The sequence below is a fragment of the Haliotis rubra genome, unplaced genomic scaffold (assembly GCF_003918875.1).
Source record: "Haliotis rubra isolate DU_JTF1 unplaced genomic scaffold, ASM391887v1 Scf103, whole genome shotgun sequence".
Classification (NCBI taxonomy): Eukaryota; Metazoa; Mollusca; class Gastropoda; order Lepetellida; family Haliotidae; genus Haliotis; species Haliotis rubra.
This window is the reverse complement of record NW_025764926.1, coordinates 1,640,409-1,665,192: the sequence shown is the minus strand read 5'-3', so window position 1 is coordinate 1,665,192 and position 24,784 is coordinate 1,640,409. Positions and strand designations below refer to the sequence as shown.

The window sequence follows — 24,784 nt, the reverse complement described above, 5'->3', positions numbered from 1 at the left end:
GACAACGGGCAAGTATAAATAAAGGAAATGTTCCTAGATAAATTGCTTCCATCACATTAAATCTTATGTTTTTAAAAAATTATTTCTATTGATCTCTCTGGAATTTCAATTCACATAAACAACACATTTATCCTTCCAACTGATCACATATTTCAGCTTTTGAATTTAAAACTTTAGAAAGTTTGGCCTTTAAAAAATTTAAACTGAACCAAACAAAACTAATTATGTAATAATCACTTTGAATATCACCACAATCCCCCCAACCAATTAACACTGAAGATGTCCACTCTCCTATGAAAACTGTTTTTTATACACCACTTCACAAAACTTTTTGTCCAAGCACCTGCTCTAAAGATTATAGCGTCTAAAAGCAATTTTTCAAAGCCCTCTATACAGAAGGACTCCAATTTGCTCCACAACATGCAGCAAATCAACACTGAAATGTACTCGTTTCACTTTACGAATTGTGTGTAAATTTGAAGCCGACAGCAAAACTGAGTTAATCACCTGCTACACATTCTAGGTCAACTAGTTTTAAATAGGTTTATTTCAAGTTTGTATAATGTAATTCAGAAGTTTTCTCTAACCCTCCAGAGAATCATCTTGGAACAGTAATAAGGCAATTTTCAACAATTAACAAGCATTGCCACTGGAAATAGAGTCACAAAGACCAAAAATAAGTAATAACTCTGACTGCATTTAGACCCCAAAGAATTTATTATTTATGCTTCATCCTTTCATGTTTTTTGGCCAAATTGTGAGGCTGGAGGATTCAATTTTGCATAAATACCAGCTGTTCAAGGCATTTCTTTTCATTGGCGACGTTCATCTTACTAGCATTTTCACAACCCTGCTGAATGCTGAGTAAGGGGAATTTGTTTAACTATTACAGCCATATTGTGGTTGTCCATTAGTAACCAAGCCTGGACCAAGCAAACCAGTGATTGAAAACATGAGCAACAATAATCTATGTCATCAGATCATCATCTGACCTTCAGGCCGACCAGTGCTACAACCTATTTGTTCTCTTACAACAACCAGGGCAGAGGGTAGCACAGTGGATAAAGCGTTCGCTCTTCACGCCGAAGACCCAGGTTCCATTCCACACATGGGTTCAATGTGTGAAGCCCATTTCTGGTGTCCCCTGTCATGATATTGCTGGAATATTGCTAAAAGCGGCGTCAAACTCCCTCACTCACTCTTTCAGGTAGCTGAGTGGGTTAGGCGGCTGACTTTGTGTGCTGGCGATTGGGTGCCTGACTCTGAGGGTGTGAGTTCGAATCCCGGATGGGGCTCAACTCAAAAAGTACTAGAATTTGTACTTTACTAAGAAAGTGTAATCCCAAATATAACACATGTTACATTTGACCACTTTCTAAATGGCATTGTGTAATCATAGCTTTCGGCCGTGGGAGCCGTGCCAATTAACACTTATCAGAGGGGTACACAAAGCCCGCAGTCTAGACTACCAGTTGTCCGACTTCCATTTTTGTGGAAGTCGCGGTAGCTGAGTGGGTTAGGCGGCTGACTTTGTGTGCTGGCGATTGGGTGCCTGACTCTGAGGGTGTGAGTTCGAATCGGATGGGGCTCAACTCAAAAAGTACTAGAATTTGTACTTTACTAAGAAAGTGTAATCCCAAATATAACACATGTTACATTTGACCACTTTCTAAATGGCATTGTGTAATCATAGCTTTCGGCCGTGGGAGCCGTGCCAATTAACACTTATCAGAGGGGTACACAAAGCCCGCAGTCTAGACTACCAGTTGTCCGACTTCCATTTTTGTGGAAGTCGCGGTAGCTGAGTGGGTTAGGCGGCTGACTTTGTGTGCTGGCGATTGGGTGCCTGACTCTGAGGGTGTGAGTTCGAATCCCGGATGGGGCTCAACTCAAAAAGTACTAGAATTTGTACTTTACTAAGAAAGTGTAATCCCAAATATAACACATGTTACATTTGACCACTTTCTAAATGGCATTGTGTAATCATAACCTGCACTAAGTTTGGTATAATGCCACCGCGAACGAAGATGTCTCCTTGAAGTGGGTGAAATTCTTAAGTGATCCACATATTACATATTTGCCATTTTGGTGAACCCCCCAACACAGGTTCAGTGCTGACAAACCTAAAAACAATATCATTAGGGGAACGGTTACCACGGGTTCCTGGAATGCAACTTTACACAGAGACTGGCCACCTGTGATCCCTACAAGCAATAGAGCTGGGGACCTCTTAACACCAGGGTCCCCACAGAGATTTTGTTCCCCGTATCACATACTTATTGCAAGAACCAATCATCAGGAGAGCATCATCTGTAAGGAGGCTGACTGAGTGACAACGTATCCCCCTCCACAGACTTGCCAGTGCTTAACAAGCACATTTCTCCGACATGGTTCTAAACTGAAGAAACGTATGCAATGTTAGCAAAGCAACATGTACTTTTTGACACCAGAGAAAACCACAGAGTTTTCATTAAAAACAAAAAAAAAATTTCCGAAGAGAAGCTACAAAACATCTTCTCTGTACAGCCTGTTGAGGCAAAATCGTGGTTCTGCTTTGTTGACTTGGTCACAGAATCCCTACTGCAGGAGCCGTTTAACCACATCGTCTGTCAGATGCCTGAACCATCGTGTGAGTAGTAACCAACACTGAACTGTTACATAATGTTCCATGACAGATTTGACAAGGTCATTTTGGAATGCCTGAATTTTCAGAGGCTGTTTTCTCTTCTATTCCTTTTTTTCAAAACCGCAAAGGCTGATGAGATTGAACTTTCATGGGAACGTGGAACACCAAGGCAATTTCTCCTTGTCGTTTAAACCAGCTGCTTCACACTATGCTGTCAGTTTCATATCACATACCAATAATTTTAAAATTATCTCAGGTATTTATGGACACAGATATGTTTCATCCAGTTATGGGTCAGTAGGTATGATAAAAATGTTACTTATCTTGTAAATTTGCTTGTAATTACCTACAGCACAGAGTATGAAAAAGGAATCTTTGATCTGCAATGTTTTCATTAATGATGTGTGTAAGTGTGAGTCAGCAGAATAACAGGAATATAAAAGAAGATTAACATAATCTAAGAACAGTTGTACCGTTAACATCATGGTTAGGATACTTTAGTTCTCTTTAACAAGTTTTAGTCTTACTGTCGTGGTTGTCTGGAACACACCATCAGTCAAATTGTATGCTTGGTTGTCTGGAATGTGCTTTCAGTTATACTGTAAAAGTAGCTCTCTGACAAATATATTGGAGGCTGTTCTCTGGAACACGTCCCAGTCACACAGATGTTGAAGATCTCTGGAACACGTCCCAGTCACACAGAGGTTGAAGATCTCTCTGGAAGATGTCCCAGTCACATGGATGTTGAAGTTCTCTGGAACATGTCACAGTCACACAGAGGTTGAAGTTCTCTGGAATATGTCCCAGTCACACAGAGGTTGAAGATCTCTCTGGAACATGTCCCAGTCACACAGAGGTTGAAGATCTCTCTGGAACATGTCCCAGTCACATGGAGGTTGAAGTCACAGTCACACGGGTTGAAGTTCTCTGAATGTTCTCTCTGGAACATGTCACAGTCACACAGAGGTTGAAGTTCTCTGGAACATGTCACAGTCACACAGGAGGTTGAAGATCTCTGGAACATGTCACAGTCACACAGAGGTTGAAGTTCTCTGGAACATGTCACTCTGAAGAACATGTCACAGTCACACAGAGGTTGAAGTTCTCTGGAACATGTCACAGTCACACAGAGGTTGAAGATCTCTGGAACATGTCACAGTCACACAGAGGTTGAAGATCTCTGGAACATGTCACAGTCACACAGAGGTTGAAGATCTCTGGAACATGTCACAGTCACACAGAGGTTGAAGATCTCTGGAACATGTCACAGTCACACAGAGGTTGAAGTTCTCTGGAACATGTCACAGTCACACAGAGGTTGAAGTTCTCTGGAACATGTCACAGTCACACAGAGGTTGAAGATCTCTGGAACATGTCACAGTCACAGGTTGAAGTTCTCTGGAACACATGTCACAGTCAGAGGTTGAAGATCTCTGGAACATGTCCCAGTCACACAGAGGTTGAAGATCTCTGGAACATGTCACAGTCACACAGACATTGAAGTTCTCTGGAACATGTCCCAGTCACACGGAGGAGTTCTCTGGGACTACAGGGTTATAATGACATCTTAGCACTCATTCCATGTCTGTTTCATTAGTCTAGCTGACAGACAAGAACACTAGGAATGTAAAGCTGGTAGGCTATAAACAACAACTGTTTTCCTCTTTGACAGAGAGGGGAGAGTTGAGAAGTCTCCATAAGATAAGGGCTCCATCCCAGTAGCTGAAGTTTCAATAAGGGCCATACTCTTGGAGCTGATGCTCTGAGAAGGGCCATACCCTATAGTAGCTGTTGCGTCAATAAGGGCTATACCCTAGTAGCTGATGTTTCAACAAGGGCTATACCTTGGTAGCTGTCTAACTGATGCTCTGATAAGGGCTTTATCCTAGTAGCTGAAGCTCCAATAAGAGCTACATCCTTGGAGCTGATGCTTCAATAAGAGCTACATCCTTGGAACTGATGCTTCAATATGAGCTATATCCTTGGAACTGATGCTTCAATAAGAGCTACATCCTTGGAACTGATGCTTCAATAAGAGCTACATCCTTGGAACTGATGCTTCAATAAGTGCTACATCCTTGGAACTGATGCTTCAATAAGAGCTATATCTTTGGAACTGATGCTCTAATAAGAGCTATATCCATGGAACTGATGCTTCAATAAGAGCTTCATCCTTGGAACCGATGCTTCAATAAGAGCTACATCCTTGGAACCAATGCTTCATTAAGAGCTATACCCTGATAGTTGATGCTTCAATGTTTTCAATATCAGTGAAAGATAAGAAAACTTTGAAACTATGTTAAATGTCTTTAAAAAACTATATTTTTGTCTTTCACTAAGAAGTATACATAAGATTTGGGCATGTAAACCAAGGTCACAAATGTGCAGTGTAAGACAAATATGTCCCAAACATCCAATGCCTATATGGAGGTGACACAATGGAAGGCTTGGTGACTTGGCTGGTATCATGTTATTATATCCCAATTCCCAGGATACAAATAACTGAACGGTGTGGTCAAGACTTGACTATTTACAGACTGTCCTCGCATGGCTAGAATACTGCTATGTGAGGCATTAAACAAAGAAACAACAAATGCACAAACGATAAACTACCAAGAACACAGTGTTGTGTCATCCCCATCCCCCACCATGGGGCCATCAAGAATTATGTCCGTTTATACAGAACAAATAACATTAATTGTCACCTAAACAATTAAGTCATATAAAGCCATTAAGTCTCATATTGGTCACTCTATGACATCAGAAAAAAATCAAAGCAACACATACAAAAGGCCCCTTCTATGAAAAAATACATCTCAGTCTTGAGTAACTTCACATAAGTTCAGTAGATTCTGAGAATACTTGCCGCTATTCAGACAAGATGTCTATCGCTGGGACTGCTCAAGATTAAGAACATGCAGCAAAGTAAAAAATTCTGGAACATTTTTTCATGGCACTTCTGTCTGATCTCAGACTTGATAATGATCTCTCCAATGGGCATGCAACCTTTTATTCATGTAACTTAAGTAGTTTCTGAAAAAATCTTACCCCATTTCACCAAGTATACACTTAGCTAAAAAGCAGGGGGGAAGGGGGGGCAAGGGGTGTAACTCCATAAAAAGTTAATTTAAGACACCAACTTTCAAACTCATTGTAGATCGTGACATTAGTGTTCAATTTCAGGGTCTCTCACTGAAAAAGATCTTGATAAAACATGTCCACAAGTCACAGTTTGCACTAGGTTGAAAAGGACAGAGTAAAAATCATACCTCTGTAAAAAATTAATCTCAGGACCAAATTTCAAGTTCAATTTAGATCGTGACCAGTAACATCCGTTTGTTAAAGTTCATGTCTCTAACTTGTAACATAAATAGATTTTGAGGAAAACTTATCCCCTTTTCACAATATTTGCACTAAGTTAAAGTTGAAAAGCAAGGTGCAAGGATCATTTTAAGCTCTCTAAAAAATAGATTTAAGACACCAAATTCACAAAAGCAATTTAGATCTTTAAGTGTCTTAAAGTTTAGGTCTCTAACTTCGATACATTTTGAGAAAACGTGACCTTATTTCACAATTTGCACCAATGTGAAAAGCACGGGAAAAGGATCATAGCTCCATCAAAATTTATTTTAAGACACCAAATTTTAATTCAATTTTGATCATGACCAGTAACCACAGTGTGTAAAATTTTCATGTCTCTAACTGGGACAGATTTTGAGAAAACCTGTGCACAATTCACACAGTTTGCACTAATTTGGAAAACACGGAAGAAGGATTATAGCTCTATCAAAAATAAATTTAAGACCCAAAATTTCAAATTCAATTTTGATCGTGACCAGTATCAACAGTGTGGAAAATTTCATGTCTCTAACTGGGATAGATTTTGAGGAAACGTGTCCACAATTCACACAGTTTGCACTAAGTTGGAAAGCATGGAGCATGAGTAATAACTGTAGAAAATTTATTTAAGACCCAAATTTTCAAACTCAATTTAGCTCAAAAACAGTTACATGAGTGTGTAAAATTTAAGTTCTCTAACCTAAATAGTTTTTGGGGAGAAAATTTATCCCTGCTGATAAGTGGATGGATGGACAGGGAGACAAACAGGCATTCCAAATCCCCTGCTCAACTTCATGGTGGACGATAGAAATATAAGTAAGATGAAGCATGACAAGGACCATTAATTGGATAGTAACAAAGTAAATATGTCCTAACCTGACAAATGAACGGTGTAAACCTTACTCTGACACACTCAACCATTTTGGAATGTTTCCTGTACCCATTAATCATACTGACTACAATTTTCTAATTGTGAAAGTCACAGCTTAACTTTAACAAGCAAGCAAAGCACTCCTTTTCAAAGCTGCCTGTATTATGTTTATAGTCAACATTTCTTCTCCATACTTCTAAAGTGTCCACATAGATTAGAACATGTACTTGAACTTCTCTCACTGTAAATGGTCTGGACTTAATGATGGAAACTACTGGCTAAAACATCTTGCTGACATGAAACCGACATGAAACTACTTTAAGTTGTGAAGTGCAAACCACTCCAAGTGTTTTTGTGGAATGAAAAACCTGCAAAACATTAATTCTTTGGGGTTGAAACTGGCAGAAGAAAACATTAAGGTAGAAGAATACATCATATTTGGCTCATAGAACTTTAACTTCCTTTAAACCTCCTATATATGAGCTTCTGTTGCTATCCGGATACTACCAGTACTCAGATCAACTCACGTTCAGGTAATTGTTGATCACTTTACCTGTTAAAGCTGCTTGTAGACAGGGGCAATTTCACCCTCTACAGCAGGTACTTGGGAAAAGCCTACTTTCAACAACTCAGCTTCTTCAATTTATTCATTCCACTTACAGCATTTTCCCTGTACATATGATCCTGTAATGTTTCAAAACTAACAGTGTTAATATTCTGTGAGTCATGGGTATTTCTGTATGTAGTGATTTCATGTAACGATCCCCTAATCTTTTATGTTTTGCATTTAGACTATGACAAGGATCACATGAATTTCATCTGAAACAATTATTACCTCATAAAGATTCTACACATAAAATGTGCTCAAATAACAATAATTTTATTACATAAGTTTGTTAGAGCCTGCAAATGTGACAATATAGGATAAATTCAATTAAACAGGTAACCCGTGAAGATCCGGGTCAGAATTAATCTTCAGTAACCCATAAAGATCCGGGTTAGAATTAATCTTCAGTAACCCATGCTTGTCCTAAGAGGAGACTCACGGGATGAGGTGGACCCATGAAGATCCGGGTTAGAATTAATCTTCAGTAACCCATGCTTGTCGTAAGAGAAGACTCACGGGAAGAGGTGGACCCATGAAGATCCGGGTTAGAATTAATCTTCAGTAACCCATGCTTGTCGTAAGAGGCGACTAACGGGATCGGGTGGTCAGGCTTGCTGACTTGGTTGACACAATTGTCATCGGTTCCCAATTGTACAGATCGCTACTCATGCTGTTGATCACTGGATTATCTGGTCCAGACTCGATTATTCACAGACCACTGCCATATAACTGGAATATTGCTGAGTGTGGCGTAAAACTAAACTCACTCACTCATATAACAGGTATTTGGATATAAAGTATACATTTCTTAAAGCTTCAATGGTATGTGTCATATAAGAATGCATAATGGAGAAAGTGCCATGCAGTTCATGTGCTTTCCAAAGTTCACTTCATTTGTGCTGCAAGGATGTCTTCTACGTCCATATTCTTTCATATATTTCACAAAATGTTTCTACTGACCTCTAAAAAGTGCTAAACGTAGCATAAATTTGCAACAAGAGACCTTCACTATCCTCAATATCTTCTTCATTATCTAGAATCTCACTCTCAACAAACATTGTCCTCCATGTACCATGAAAACATAATATCAGCTTCCTCATCTCACAACTCCATCAAATGACACAAAAAGTGTTCATCTGTATTCATAACTCTTGTTCCACCTCACCTTGTAGAATGGGTTTGTACTTTCTTGGGTCATTGCTCCCTTGAAGAATGATACATTTGGCACAACAATGGTAGTCCTGTCAACCAAGCACCACCTTACCCTATTCACTGATGTGCAGTATAGTATGACACTGATAACACCTCATGTGGTAAACAAGAGACACTCCAGATGCAGACTCGCACCATGATATAACTGTGTGATGTATGGCAGCTATTATTCTTTTCTTTAGCTTGTGATACAGCCAGGGTCACCCAGTTGACTCCACATTCAGCAGAGTTAACTAACGATCATGGAAGGAGTTTCGTTAATGTTTTTTTCAGTGACACTGCTGGCTCTATGCTCATAATGTTTCACTTTTCTGTACCTGTCTTGTTGCCTTATGCTCTTAAGGGCAATGGGGTAGCTTAATGGTTGAAGGGATGCTGAAGACCCTGGTTCGATTCCCCACATAGGTGCAATGTGTGGAGCCCATTTCTGGTGTCCCCCGCCGTGATATTCCTGGAATATTGCTAAAAGCGGTGCAAAAGCATACTCACTCCTTATCCTCAAGTTTCACATTTCTGTACTTGATAACTTGGAAACCTATCATACTTTATCACATTCTACCAGATCACCCTTTAGAAGTAAATAAAACATATGAATGTCAGAGCATTATCAGTTTTTATTATCTGTGGAAACAGTTTCCACTGGGTGTAAAATGTAAAATAGTTGTGAAAATTATGTGAATGTACCACTGAAAATGAGTTACCAAGACTTTTAATGAAGCAGCCACAAGATTTAGTTGGCACAAAACAGGAAGACAAACAAAAAGACAACAAAGGAGCTGGTTCACACATTTACAGATGCATCACATAGTGGGAGGTGAGCCAAACATCACATATACACATATAGATGTTCACCACTTTGGTTAAGCCAGGATCACTGTGATCGGCTGAGAAAGGATCATAACTGGGTCACAACTGGGTCACATTCCACCCACCATCCGCCAGCTATTTGTCCCAAAATAATAAACCCAGGCAAACTAGCTGTTTTAAGTTCAACTTTTCAAAATTAGTTTGATCTGAAACAGACCATTTGAAATTCAATAATGCATGTCCTTTTCTAAAATGTCAACAATTTGAGATAAATCGAAAGCTCAGTGGTGGTATTTTAACAAGACACTTTGGGGTGTCCTGTTTGTCCAATTAAATGGAGAGAATCATTTCTGACATTCTGGTGAATGGAACTTCATTGTAAAGGGATTTAACACCTGACCTCTGAATGGTTAAAGGTGCTGAGAGTTTACTGAGCAAAGGTCAATGAGGTTTGCAAGTCTCACACAAATATTACCTTTTTTGATTAAGTCATTCAGTGAGAAACTATTGTAAGTTTTCTGCTGAGAGTTAGGCCACAAACACTGATTACTTGTTGCACAGAGGGGTGGCTACACCGGGGGTAGCCGAGTGGTAAAAGTGTTCGCTCATCACGCCAAATCACGTTCGCTCATCACGGTTTCGATTCCCCACATGGGTACAATGAGTGAAGCCCATTTCTAGTGTCCCCTGCCACGATATTGCTGGATTATTCTAAGAGCGGGTGTAAAACTAAACTCACTCACTTTCCAGACTTTCCTCAGTGCTTTGTCTAGTGATGTTTTTGTGCGTAAAAAATTATGTTGATTGAATGCAAAAGAAATTTCAGATTTGTTTTCATTATTGTTCATTCAAATTATATCTCACTACATGGACCTTAGAGCAGTGTCAGTTCACCTTAGTTTATCAGTCTCACTATAAAATGTATTGTATGCTCAATAATATGTTGTGAAAACTTAAGTTGCATTTAGCAAAATAGAAAAATCCTTTTCCGTGTATTTCCAGCACTGTTTCAACTTTTCATCACTTCCGGGTTGACAGAATCTGTATTATCGGTATATCGCAATGTGCTTTTCAAACGATATGTATAGCAATATTTTGTCTGAGAACCAGTATATTAGGTAAAGAACATACAAGGTTTTTGTGATTATCTTTATTGTTTAAATTAAAATCTACAAATATTTTCAATCACAACAAATGTTTTCCTTCATTATATTCAATGATGGGATACTGTAATACTATGAATTGTATACAAAATTAAATAGAATCCCTGACAATGCACCTAATTTTGAGATTGGTGTTATCAGAACCATAACATATATGTTTAGGGACTTATAATGTGGAAAATAGGATTGACATGCACAATTATTGTCACTGACCGTCAAACACTTAAGTTCCCATTATTACCCATGTGGTCAGTCGCATGGGTAGTTGCATTATTATTATTATTTTTATTATAGGATATTTATATAGCGCACATATCCAGGCAAATAGTGCATGCTCAAGGCGCTGGTATTTTTCCCCTCAATCATTGGATGTCAATCTCAACGGCACATCGTATTATCATTCTCAACTCCCTGGGGAGTATACAACTCTTGCAGCCACTAGGCGCACCGAAGTATTGTGGCTTTCTCATCCTAACGAGGTACCCATTCACAGCTGGGTGGACTGGGACACATAGTCACAGTACTTTGTCCATGTTCACTGCACGTTGCTGTACCTGCAACTAGGTGTTTGCAAGTATTCATGTGGCCACAGTTGTGCACTGTACACTAGGGGTTGTGACAACACTGAAAGAGTCTGCACACAAAGTTGACTCCAAGGTTTTTACACCCGGTGGGCTCGATCCCGACACCTCAAACTCGCTGGATCACTAGCCTTGTGCCTTAGCCAGCTCGCCCACCGCACCCCCGATTTCAGGTATCTTTGAGTTTTGTTCCCAGACTGATCAGAAAAGATAAAAGCAATGCTGTGTTTGCTGAACTTGACACTAAAGGCTAAAAGTACATAAGAAGAGAAAATGATGGTCACTCAATACAAAAGAAATTTTCAGCATGGAAGATGCAAAAACTTAGTAAGAAAAATGTTTTTGATTGAAGGACAGGCATATGTTTAATCTCTGCTACATTTTCTATGACTGAAGTCACATCTGAAAAAAACTTACTTTTTTTTATAGGAATGTAACTAAAACAATGATGGTAAAGACAACTTTGAGCTTTGTTGCCAGACTGGAAAAGCTAAAAGCTGGCATGAATGCTTGTGCTTGCTGAGCATGACACTAAAGACTAAAGTACACAAGAAGAGGCAAGCTTAAACAGGATCATGGTCTGGAACAAAGTCCCATTTTGAAAGATAACAATCAAGCCAAGATAGACATTCCTAAACGCTGTTACCAGAACAAAACTTAGCTGACATCTAAAACATAACAACTACAAGCAGAAAACTTTAAAAACAATGGAATAAGCAGGGCTGGAAAACAAATGTCCCTTATTTCAACCGCTTAAATGAAATTTCAGAACCAAGACAACAAACATCTCTTCACGATACAAACCTGGGTAAAACCTACAAACTTATTCCATTTTAGTATAAGTTGTCTAAACTGGGACCAACACATCCTGGTAGATAATGATTATTACTTACTCACAGTAGGCACAAACCTGACAGTCTATATTTTCTTTGACGGAACATCACAAAACATGTCTGAACTCTGGCAAGGACTTTTTTCCCTTTTCCAAACAAGCGAAAGAGATAAATGTATGTGCATTTGCAAGATTTACAACTTTGTTGTCATTCATGACAAACATTGGTCTTTAAGACATACCAAGTACTGAACTTTTGAAGAGCATGTTATTTATTTATCCGCACCTTCGTGGAAGACTATCTCAACACAGCATTTACTCAGGTACCCTATGTTTGGTGCTACAAGGCTAATGAGCCTATCATCACACTTTTTATGCTTTTCAAAATATTGAAGGGGCAAACATAGCTCGTAGACACAATCAACCATCATCGCCATCTTTACATCATCATCATCATCATCATCATCATCATCCATCATCATCATCATCATCATCCTTGTTCTCATAAACCAACCCTAACCAACGTCTTCATTACATCATCATCATCATCATCATCATCATCATCATCCTTGTTCTCATAAAACCGACCCTAACCAATGTCTTCATTACGTCATTTATGAGCCAACATTTGGTCTTGGCAAAAGACCATCAACACATCCAGTTGCTAGCATGTACCAAAAAGACAAAACAGAATGACTGAATATAGCATCCAAACTTTGCTGACAGACACTACAAACAAACTGAAGGCACATAAAAATAAAAGCCACACAAATCAGGACATACAGTCTGTGCAAAAGGAATGAGACCACATATTCAGATCACTGCAAGCACAGATTTTGTCTTTTGACCTAAATTTCAGCTGATTTTTATGCAGTCTGAATGCACTCTGGTACGTTGACAGGAAAAACAAAATAAGGTTAGTCAACTCCCCTGCATCAGGTACCTTGACACAAGTGTATGTCATACAGCAATCCGTGCCTGATCCAAGGTTAGTCAACTCCCCTGCTACAGGTACCTTGACACAAGTGTATGTCATACAGCAATCCGTGCCTGATGTAAGGTTAGTCAACTCCCCTGCTACAGGTACCTTGACACAAGTGTATGTCATACAGCAATCCGTGCCTGATGTAAGGTTAGTCAACTCCCCTGCTACAGGTACCTTGACACAAGTGTATGTCATACAGCAATCTGTGCCTGATGTAAGGTTAGTCAACTCCCCTGGTACAGGTACCTTGACACAAGTGTATGTCATACAGCAATCAACTCAACTCCTCTACAGGTGCCTGATCTGATGCCTGATAAGGTTAGTCAACTCCCCCTGCTACAAGGTACAGGTACCTTGACACAAGTGTATGTCATACAGTCAACTCCCCTGCTACAGGTACCTGACACAAGTGTATGTCATACAGCAATCTGTGCCTGATGTAAGGTTAGTCAACTCCCCTGCTACAGGTACCTTGACACAAGTGTATGTCATACAGCAATCAGTGCCTGATGTAAGGTTAGTCAACTCCCCTGCTACAGGTACCTTGACACAAGTGTATGTCATACAGCAATGCCAATCCTGCTGTGCCTGATGTAAGGTTAGTCAGCTCCCCTGGTACAGGTACCTTGACACAAGTGTATGTCATACAGCAATCTGTGCCTGATGTAAGGTTAGTCAACTCCCCTACAGGTACCTTGACATAGCGTATCATACCTCCATCTGCGTTTATTACATGGTTCATCAACGTTCCATGCAGAAAGCCCTGGGACCGAAATGAGGAAGAAAAACCTGCTCCCAATCCATTACAGTAGGAATGCAACCACTTCCCGCCTGTCTGTTATGAACTTACCATGAGAAGGTTTTTACCAAACCTCTAGAAGTCCCTAACTCATAGCATTATGCATTGCTACAGAGATGCCTTGGAAGCAGTTTCTCTTTCACTCTGTTAACCCTTTTGTGGCTGCACAATTCATATTGCAAGGGGGCAGGATTGTTTACAATAGACTAGGGTGGGAGACTGAGTTGGAACCAACACTATATAAGTATTAAAGTTTTCAAATATTAGCATTGCCAAGATGTGCAGAAACTGTTTGACATAGCCAAAGACATTATACCAGACTTCAGGCCTTTGATCAATTATTAGAGTTTGAGATGTTGGCAATGGACCGAGGCAATATGTGTGCCCTACTGAGGAACTGATCCACATCTTACAATTGATAAAGGAACTTTTTGTTAAAGTGAGTGAGGGAGTTTAGTTTATGCCGCACTCAGCAATATTCCAGCTATATGGTGGCAGTCTGTAAATAATCCAGGCTGGACCAGACAATCCAGTGATCAACAGCATGACCATCGATCTGCGCAATTGGGAATTGGGAACCGATGTCAGCGAGCCTGACCACCCGATCCCGTTAGTTGCCTCTTGTAAACGACAAGCATGTACTGAAGATCAATTCTAACCCAGACCTTCACGTTTTCTCTTTGTTAAAAATAGAGGTACATATAACATGATAATACAAATACAATCTTATCCATTTTTGATGATTTATAAGTACCGTACACCATAACACTGAACCAGGCCTACAACAGTGAAACCTTAAATTGAAAAGCTAAGTTGTAAGCAAAATGTGTTCAGTGAAATTTTAATCAAATTTACATGTTTTAATTAGACGATACACTGCTGTAAAGGATTGGTCATTTATTCAACGGTGTTTGCGTGGGTGAGGTGGTTTATTTGTGGAGATGAGGATATATCATGAAAATATGACACAGCAAACGGGAAGGGTCACCCAAATATATCACAACCATAAATGGGTCTGCGAGAAAATGATACATTTTTTAAAATAACGAGATTATGCATGAATTATCAATCTGTACATTTTCAGGGACTGGTCATTCAAATTATAGTGAAGAGTTGTGTGAACAAAACTGTTGAAGACATTTTAAATAAAATGGCGGGTGGACACAGACAGACACAGACAAATATAATAGGACAGCTTGAGCGGGCACACATCTCAGTTAGCCACCAAACTTGTAAGGGTTACCAAGACCACAAAATGCCACATGTTTCCATCATTCAGGTATTCAGATGAACATACCCATTTTATATTTTGACAATCTCCAATCAATAACCCCCAAACTTTGAATGGAAACGTGGCTGGCGACAAACGTACCGGGCAGATAGATCACAAGTACCAGCCAGACTTACAGTTCCAGAACACAAATGACTCGACAGTATTCTCAAGTTGTAACACTAGGTGGCAAGTACGTAGATCGTATCACATGAACACAATTCACTTAATGTACAAAGGCATTATCAGTCGTATCGCCATACGTCCGGTTTATGATGTACCACCTGACTGGTCAGCTGATTGGTCAGTTGATAGAAGACCAGTCTATTATGACAGAGAACAAGCAGCATTCTTCCAGTGACATGATATACAATCTATAGGCCGACTTCCAAACAATACTTCTATGATTTACAGTGTTTGGACAACATCACATAAAGAAAGGAATGTAACCCAACATTAATATACTGAACAGTTCCCAAAAGTGCAATCTGAACTTTTAATACAGCATAAATGAGCAAACATTTTATACATTTCAAAACACATAATTTCATCAGAAATCAGCAAGTAAAAATATTCATAATGCTACAAAAGTAGATTTACCCAAACTAAAATTCTCAAATACCCAAAAGCTATACCCAAACAGAAATCTATGAATTAACCAGAAGAATATCAATATATACAATGTTCACAAAACAGACAGCCAGACCTCTAGTTCCAGAACACACAGAAAATTCTCAAATACCTAAAAGCAATACCCAAACAAATATCTTTGAATAAACTAGAAGAACATTGATATATACAAAGTTCACAAAACAGTATGAAATCGGTATGAAATGCATCTACCAAATGTTTAATCCATATATACTCTAAATCTGTATTTGCAAACATGCATTGTGTGGTAAAGCAAACCCAAGCAACCATCCATCACTGCGGGATGAGGATACGGGAGACAGATCTATCTGGTAATATGATGCTGACTCTATGAAGGAGGCTAGGCTTACCACTTGACAGACACATCAAAACCTGTGAGATGACGTTAACACCTCAAGTGATTAGGATTTTATTGTTTTCTGGTGGTTTATGTACATATCTGTCCCTTAGAAATGAGGGGTGGGGCAAGGGGGGAGAAAGAAGAGAGGGTATGAATCACGCAGGATGGACTCCCCAAAATATTTTGGGAATAGGAATCTCTTAAATGTTGATGAATGACAAAGTAGAGAAAAATTAATAGAGAAAGATAACAGCAGTTGATGTATGACAACAATATAGGGATTGATACCAAAATGTTAGTTTGAAAGTAGTATAAAGATACTGTTTTTTCCATAACTTTGATACTAAAGACAAGTAAAAGTAAAACCAATTTTTCTCATGACCATATTTAGTCAATCATGACCATGACAAACATTTACCAAACAAAAAGTATAATACAAAACCTCAATGCCAGAGAACGATCTGTGTTGACTGGATTAACCAACAAAACAGAGTCCACTCGGCACAAAAAGGAAAATGGCAGTGTAAATCATACAAATGAATAACTCACCCTCAACACACATATACACAATTTAAACTTTACAAATAATATTTCAACAAGTGTTTAATGGTTTGTTGTTTAACGCCACACTCAGCAATATGGCGACAGTCTGTAAACAGACAAGGACAAACTTTATGGATGAACAACTTCTTTATTCAGGTGATGCGATGTTTTGATACAGATGCTTGTATGGTTGTCAAGCAGGTATACCTGTATTGAAATGTTGCATGGCCTGAATAAACAAGTTGTTCATCCATAAAGTCCATTCTGATCTGACTCTCCTGTTGAACTTCTAAACAAATGCCACTCAAAGAAGATTTGTAAATAATTGAGTCTGGACCAGACAATCCAGTGATCAACATTTATGGCATATTAATTCAATAAATTCAACCTGAAATACTAACATCCCAGACCTTCATCCACACAAACCCAGCGAAACTGCCACACATAACACAACAGCCATACTACAACTTGTAGTGTTTAACATGGGCCATATATACTGCTTCCACGTTATGGGCTTTTTTCAAAGGCCACCTGTCTGTCTATGATAGGCTCTTAACCTTGCACTGATGTTTTATGGATATTTGATCCTCTAGACAGAAACACATGGAGAAAGAAGGGAACAGACGTTCACGCAAATCTACTCAAATGAAGCCTTGGGTGTACGAGATTACACGTAGACACACTTGAAGATCGTGTAGATTGGGTTTTTCATGAAGCAGTTACTACACGATCTAGAAGTAACAGCGATTCAAATGAATTGCTGGTTATATATGTGTGTCGTCAGTCTGGGAAATTGTTTTGACATTACCACATGAAAAGAAATTGATTAAAGAGAATAAAATACTTGTATAAAAAGAATTAAGTGAATTTTGATAGCAAGAAATGACTGAATTATTGTTGTAGTGGTATCAAATGATCGCCCTTAAATAGGGATCGTCTTGGTGTCATACCTTAGGGCACATACTTAACAATACATCATGTGATTTCATTCTCATCTTCCTTCTTTGCTCAAGCAGTCTGTAAAGATCCAATTCTCTGGAAATTAGAAGACTAGACAGCTCCTTCACACAAGGGGGTTCTGTTTTAGAATATAGTTTTGAACTTTTAGACTTTGAAAACTTAATTACAGCTAGTGTACAACACTGTAGCAGGGAATATGTTCTACAGAGTGTGCATCCTTGAATCAAGTGTAGATCAAGACCTAGTTATTGGTATCCTCTGCAAGAGTGAGATAGTGACTGTGTGTAATCAGGGTTATTGAAACAGCTGTATTGATAAACATAACATAATTTGTGATGGCAGACAGTCAGGGTGAGGTTTAAATAGCTTGAATCAAACCTGTTTGCAAGCAACTTTTGTGTGAGTGAGTCAGTCAATACTGTAATTACATCGCACACTGTCAACTTCATGCATGTGGAAAACCAAATGCTGCATGAATTAAACCCACATGCACAGGCTGAACTCCGACAATCCCAGAAATGTAATCAGGATGAACCTTGATTACAAAGCAACCGATCATAAGTTTCTGGAAACATCTTCTTCGAATTGGCCTCAAATCAATAATTTTGAAAACTTGTAACAAAAGTTTGCATTATTTGTATGCAACCTCTCAACCCCTCTTACAATGTTCTGCTCAAACTCCCATCACAAATTATGTTGACACAAAAGATGACGTTTCAAAACTTGCTAAACATATTACTATAGACAAACCCTGTCTGTTTTCTACTACAAAGCACACAAACAGGGCACTGGAATGATACTAATAACAAGGTTATACTTTTTTTCATATTGTGTCAGCTAAAAAGCAAAGTAATCATGTTTGAGAAGTCTAAATTTGGACATTTTCAAACATTACACTTTGAAGCAACACCACTGAACAGTCAGTCTTTATTCTATTCATTCACAGCAACTCCCAGCACCTTCTTGCAATACTTTCCCGTCAGAGTTAGTTTTCTATCAAAATAAAGTTGTTTGAATGACTAGAGATGAAGGATTGGGAAGCAATATAAATTTGTTTTCTTCTCTATTTCTATCAACAGAACCAGTTATATGCTGTCCCCAATTGCAGAGCATGTATATTTGGTCAAAGTGATAATTACTGCTTGTATACCTGTTTACAACACATGTCAAAATGAGGCAAGTTGCTATGACAACAGTGCTAACAATATGAACAATGTTTAACAATACCAACAAGAATGGCTGGAATTGTTGTCATGTGAAAAAACACCAGTCCCCTGCCATCGCAGGACTGGTAATATGTTCGTACAGTAGAATGCTGCGCTGTTTCCATAACTTCTTAAAAAAAAAACATGACAAGCCAAAGAAAACAGAACTTGATGTTTTTCAAAAGAAAATCTGAGTTATCTGCTCGTAGATTGACCCTTTTGGCAAACACTCAGTGTCATCACTAATTTTTAGTGGTCTGTTCACATAAGTTTCAGAGTTATTTTCCCCTTTACACCAAATGGAAGTCTTTTTTTTAAAAACACTGGGTATTCTTTTGTTCTGACATGCTATTTATCACCACTTGCTGCAGTTATACTTACCAAAATATATAAAAGGGGCGGTAGGGTTACACTAGTGGTTAAAGTGTTCGCTCATTATGCCGATGTTCGATTCCCCACATGGTTACAATGTTTAAAGACCATTTCTGGTGTCACCCGACATGATATTGCTGGAGTATTGCTAAAAGTGGAGTGAAACAAGGGGTAAAAACTTCAGTCGACACATTCATTAAAAAGGCATCAAACAATAAATTCTCAAACACTCACTGCATCTGACATTTGAAGTTTGAGTCATATCCTATAAAATTCCACAAAACGCATTCAAACAACTGACATTTAATTTTTGAGTCATATCCTGTAAAATTATACAAAACATATTCAAACATGCTTTAAAGTCTTTATCTAAATGCAATATTTTCTGGACACAAAGGGAATGAAGAATTAAATATGTACTTCACTGAGAGAAAAATACAACCTAGAAAACTTAAAAAAGAAATGCCTCAACAGACAAAAGGATCACAAGTGTTTATCATAAGATTACTGAACATGCAATGGCATAAAGTTCAGAACCTTTAGCTTTGATTCTTGAATCAAGACTTGAATAACCTGGCTATTTTGTGAGGAGTAAAAGATAAAAAGACATTTTTAACACTTTTGAATAGTTTCACTCTAGCCCTTTTGTTATCAGTGACATTGTGTAGCTTAATGATATGAAATATCAGAGATCAAAACATCATAACTATTTGAGACAGTTATTACTCTCCACTAAGGCCAGACCAATTTTATTTCTTGTTTTACGGATTTTTGTCCTGAGAAAACCTAAAGGCAGGACGAGGACCGGCAGATCCGTAAAACAAGAAATAAAATTGGTCTGGCCTAATGTATAATTTTCCGTAACTTACCATGACCTTTTCAATTTTGCATATTTTGAATGAAATATATTGTACTCATTTTGTGATTTCACATTCAGGTAAATTAACTTTCAGTGGTCTTAAATGTTTCTTTTCAAAGCAAGTATTCTTTGAAAATCATAATGTTTTACCCCATCCACCAAAACATTTAATGTAAATAAAAACATACAAATCTACAGTCTGAACAATACATTGTATGCGTTTACAAATCAAGCACGTACCATCAAAAGGAAATAACAGAAAGTTAATCCATCATGGAGGCGTTCTCTGAATACTCACAGGATAACAGCCACAAAATCACCTGTGTAAATAATGCTGAAGAATATATTCAAACCACCCGTCTGTCTGTGAAAATAGCTTACCATGTGAAGATATATATTTCACCAGTGTAGGGTGTGATACTCACTAGGTACATCTGTGAGTATGTATTTCCTCATTATTATGGTATTTCTATATACCTTGTACATTTGAGTGAGGTGAGGTGAAATTGGGTTTAAACTAAATAAAAGTCGTGCTTGAGAATATTTCGCTCATATGACGATGTGCATGCGTGTGTATGCAGTGTAGGAAAGATAGCCCGTCCCAACGTCCGAGATGGGTGAATTTTGTGGAGGACGGGTTAAAAAAATATCTAGTCCGTCCTCATGTCGGGTCAATTTTAGCAAACCAATGACATATATATAATGATTATTACCTTTTTGAATATTTACTGCCGAAGGTGGTTTATTTATATTTGGAGGACAGGCTAGATTTTGGCAGGACTGGTAAAAATTTGACCTGCCAGTCCTGTGGACAGGCTAGATTTTCTACATCTTTCCTACACTGGTGTATGTGTATGTGTGGCTGCTTGTACTAGCCAAGACTGAAGCTGGTTTTATAGTGCTAGCCCACTGAGATACCATACCGCAGTGAAGCATGAATACCCCACTCAGACACATTATACTGACTACGAGCCGACCAGTCCTTGTTGTACCCATTAATGCCGAGCGCCAGGCAGGGACCAACAAGTACCATATTTTAACGTCTTTTGGTATGACACGGTCGGGGATTGTACATTTGGGATTCTGGGAGGGTCCTAAAAAACATGTTAGACAGTAGATTCAGGATATTTCTGTAGACAAAGTATCCGTAAGTCAATAATGATGCATGTTAAAGGTGGGTTGAGCTATACACTTGAGATACGGACAGAGTTTAACTGGTTCCGTTAACCCAGCTGTGACTGGTTATTATATTTGAGGATACTAATCGGGTTGTCTGACCTTCCATCCATCAAGGTCACCAGCTTATAGTGAGTGAGTGAGTTTAGTTTTACGCTGCAATCAGCAATATTCCAGCTATATGGCAGCAGTCTGTAAATAATCGAAGTCTGGACCAGACAATCCAGTGATCAACATCATGAACATTGATCTAAGCAGTTTGGATATGATGACATGTGTCAACTAAGTCAGCGAGCCTGACCACCTGATCCCATTAGTTGACTCTTACAACGAGCATGGGTTGCTGAAGATCAATTCTAACACAGATCTTCATGGGTCTACCAGCTTATAGAGACCACACAACATGAAACTATGAGTTCAAGTGGAGAAACATGTATAACAGATTTCTGCTGTACTCGTGTTACAACATGTTTGCAAAATTTGGCTTTTTTTAATGGTTCAGGAAATTATGTTGCATTTTCAGTGGTTAGGGATGAATTGAATCACTGATTATCTTCAAATAAACATTTCTGCCAAGATGACTGCCCAACCAGACAAGTCATTTCCAAGAGCTGTAACTCTCTTCTGTCAACATCACTTTAACGTTTTCTAGCTATTTTCATGTTGGCAAATCCATATACCAGAAACAAAATTAATCACAAATGAGGAACTGTATTTTAAAATTGATAAAAGAAGAAATGTTGACAGTTACTGTAGATCCATAAAATAAAAACAATGAATATACATTGCTGAATGACACGTTCATTTTCCAATTCATTCCTGCAAATACCACTCTGTAAATATAGCTATGAATTTAAAGAACAACTGCTAAAATATAAAAACCAGAAGTGAGTGAGTTTAGTTTTACCCCACTTTTAGCAATATTCCATCAATATCATGGCAGGGGACACCAGAAATGGGCTTCACACATTGTACCCATATGGGGAATCGAACCAGGATCTTCAGTGTGATAAGCAGATGCTTTAACCATTAGGCTACCCCACTGCCCCTAAACACCAGAATGTAAAGTTTCAAAAGAATTAAAAATTAAACATAAATGACATGTCTTTTTTCTATTTTCAGATTGTGCCACAGTGTATGCTCAGGGTATCAAGAAGAGTGGAGTGTACTACATCAAACCCACCTGTGCGGCATGTCCGGTTCCAGTCTGGTGCGATATGGACACGCCCCCTGGTGGCTGGTTGGTCATACAGCGCCGCAAAGATGGCAGCACTTCCTTCAACCGCAACTGGCAGCAGTACAAGCAGGGCTTTGGAGATGTTTCTCAGGAACACTGGATGGGCAATGACAACATCTTTCTCATCTCCAACCAAGACCATTACGAACTCCGAGTTGATTTGTGGGACTTTGAAGGGAACCGTGTGTACGCCATCTATCGCACTTTCAAAATTGATGGTGAGAGGGACAAGTATCGGCTGCACATTCACAATCATGCTGGCAGCGTGAAAGACAGTCTGTACCGCCATAATCGAATGATGTTCAGCACATATGATCAGGACAATGACGCCCGTCATGAAGCTCACTGTGCCCGGGAGTGGGAGGGGGGATGGTGGTACAATAACTGTTGGTTTGCCCTTCTTAACGGACCACACCATAATCGGTCCAATGTGCCGTGGAGGGGTATGGCTTGGAACCACTGGAAACGGGAACAACTAGCTCGGTCTGAGATGAAGATTCGCCCTGCAGATTGAGCTGATATATGGGTCAAGGTCAAGGTCATTCTTTGCTTGCACATACTGTGATGATCTGCCCTACAGACTGAGTTGACCTTTGACTCAAAGTTGCTCTCATCCTTTACTGACTTGGACCGAGATGAAGATCTGCCTTACAGAATGAGCTGACCTCTGCCTTAAAGGTCACTGTCATCTTTTGCTCGCTTGGTCTGAGGTGAAGACTCAACCAATATTGGGTTGACCTTCAGCTGAAGGTCACTGTCATCCTTTTCATCACTCTGGAGTTTAGATTTCACTCCATCAAGACTGTGATCTCTATGGCCTGACATTTGGATAGATCATCTCTGACATGGAACTGGAACTGACTTATCCTCTTCTGGAATCAAACAGACTACAGACTTGTTCAAACAAAAATATGGATATCACTACTGAAACTAAACACTCAGGTTTGTTGATTTTCTAAACCTACAAACACTATGACTGTCTACACCATGACAAACTACTTCAAAACCAGCAACAACTAAGACTTTATAGACATGAGTCAAACAAGAACCGTATCAGAGTAACATTGACTCAACCTTTCTCATGTGGTATTACCCAATTCATGGCTGCTGTGTCTGGTTGTGTCAACTCTTGGAGAAGCAGTAAACCATTCACAACCCAAGCTAACGTTTCATCAATCTCAGGCAAATCTACCCCCTATGGTGCTGACTCTCTGCTCCTCATGGTTTCATTCATCAGGAAACTGGCCTTGATTATTATTCCCTACTTCAGAAGCGTCAGGGATCAACAGACCAGGGCCCAATCCACAAAACGTTCATATAAGTATGACATTCATTAGTCTACGATAATCTATAGAGTTATGACAAGTCAATATGCTACAAATGCTTTGTGGATCAGGGCCCTGTTCCACAAACCGATCGTAGCGCTACGACTGTCGTAAGTCTATGTTAAAGTATGGGAGTTACGATCACCTTAGCGCTACACTCGCTTTGTGGAACGGGACCCGGGGCTCATGGTCCTGTTCAACAAAACGTTTGTCGTGCCACGACATTCGCAAGTCTATGATATATTATAGAGTTATGACAGGCCATAATGTTATAAATGCCTTGTGGATCGGAACTCAGGGTCCTGTTCCACCTTGCGATCTTAGTGCCACAACTCTTGTTTTCCTGTGTTGAAGTTACAAGCATCTTATCATTAAGATTGTTTGTGGAGCGGAACCCAGCCCTTTGGCATAACAAAATGACCATGATGCAAATCTCAAACTAGCTCCTTAACTGCATCATGATACCTCTTTGTGTGAATCTTCCATTTGTGACCACATCAGGTTAACCCTTAGCAAACTTCAACATCCATATCAAAATATGGAACATGAAGATTCTTGAGACAACGACATGTCAGAATTATGATATTATTCGGCTTCATATCTTTATCACCTCTTTTCAGAAATATATATAGTACCAGAAAAAAGCACACAGGAGATGCATACACCTTGGAGAGTGTACCCAGTTTGGGTGCAGATGCCATTGCACTCAAACTCCAGAGAACAGAGACGCTTCTCTAAAGATTCAGTGCTTCAGTTTTTCATAGAAAGAAGGGAAAAGCTCCAGTGAGATAAGATAAGAAAGTTCACCATGACCTCTCACTGAGGGTCAGATCTTCAGACCAAGAGGTAGCCTCATTTCATTGATTAAATTATTCTATGATTTGGAGGCATCCATATTACAAAAATAAATCTTTCTTTTATTGTGCAAGAGGCAACTGACGGCATCGGGTGGTCAGACTTGTTGACTTGGTTGATACATGTCATCGTATCCCAATGGCATGGATCGATGTTCATGCTGTTGATC

At 39.1% G+C, this 24,784-nt stretch overlaps 1 protein-coding gene across 1 annotated transcript in view; it reads left to right on the top strand.

The window, feature by feature from the left end:
* The window catches only part of LOC124272287 (techylectin-5B-like), a 46,088-nt gene extending 22,493 nt beyond the window's left edge, over positions 1–23,595 (top strand). The window contains exon 2 of the mRNA XM_046707460.1: positions 22,321–23,595. Within this exon, the coding sequence (XP_046563416.1) occupies positions 22,321–22,949 (629 nt within the window). The 3' untranslated portion in view covers positions 22,950–23,595. The remainder of the gene's footprint in view (positions 1–22,320) is intronic.
* Positions 23,596–24,784: the final 1,189 nt, after the last annotated feature.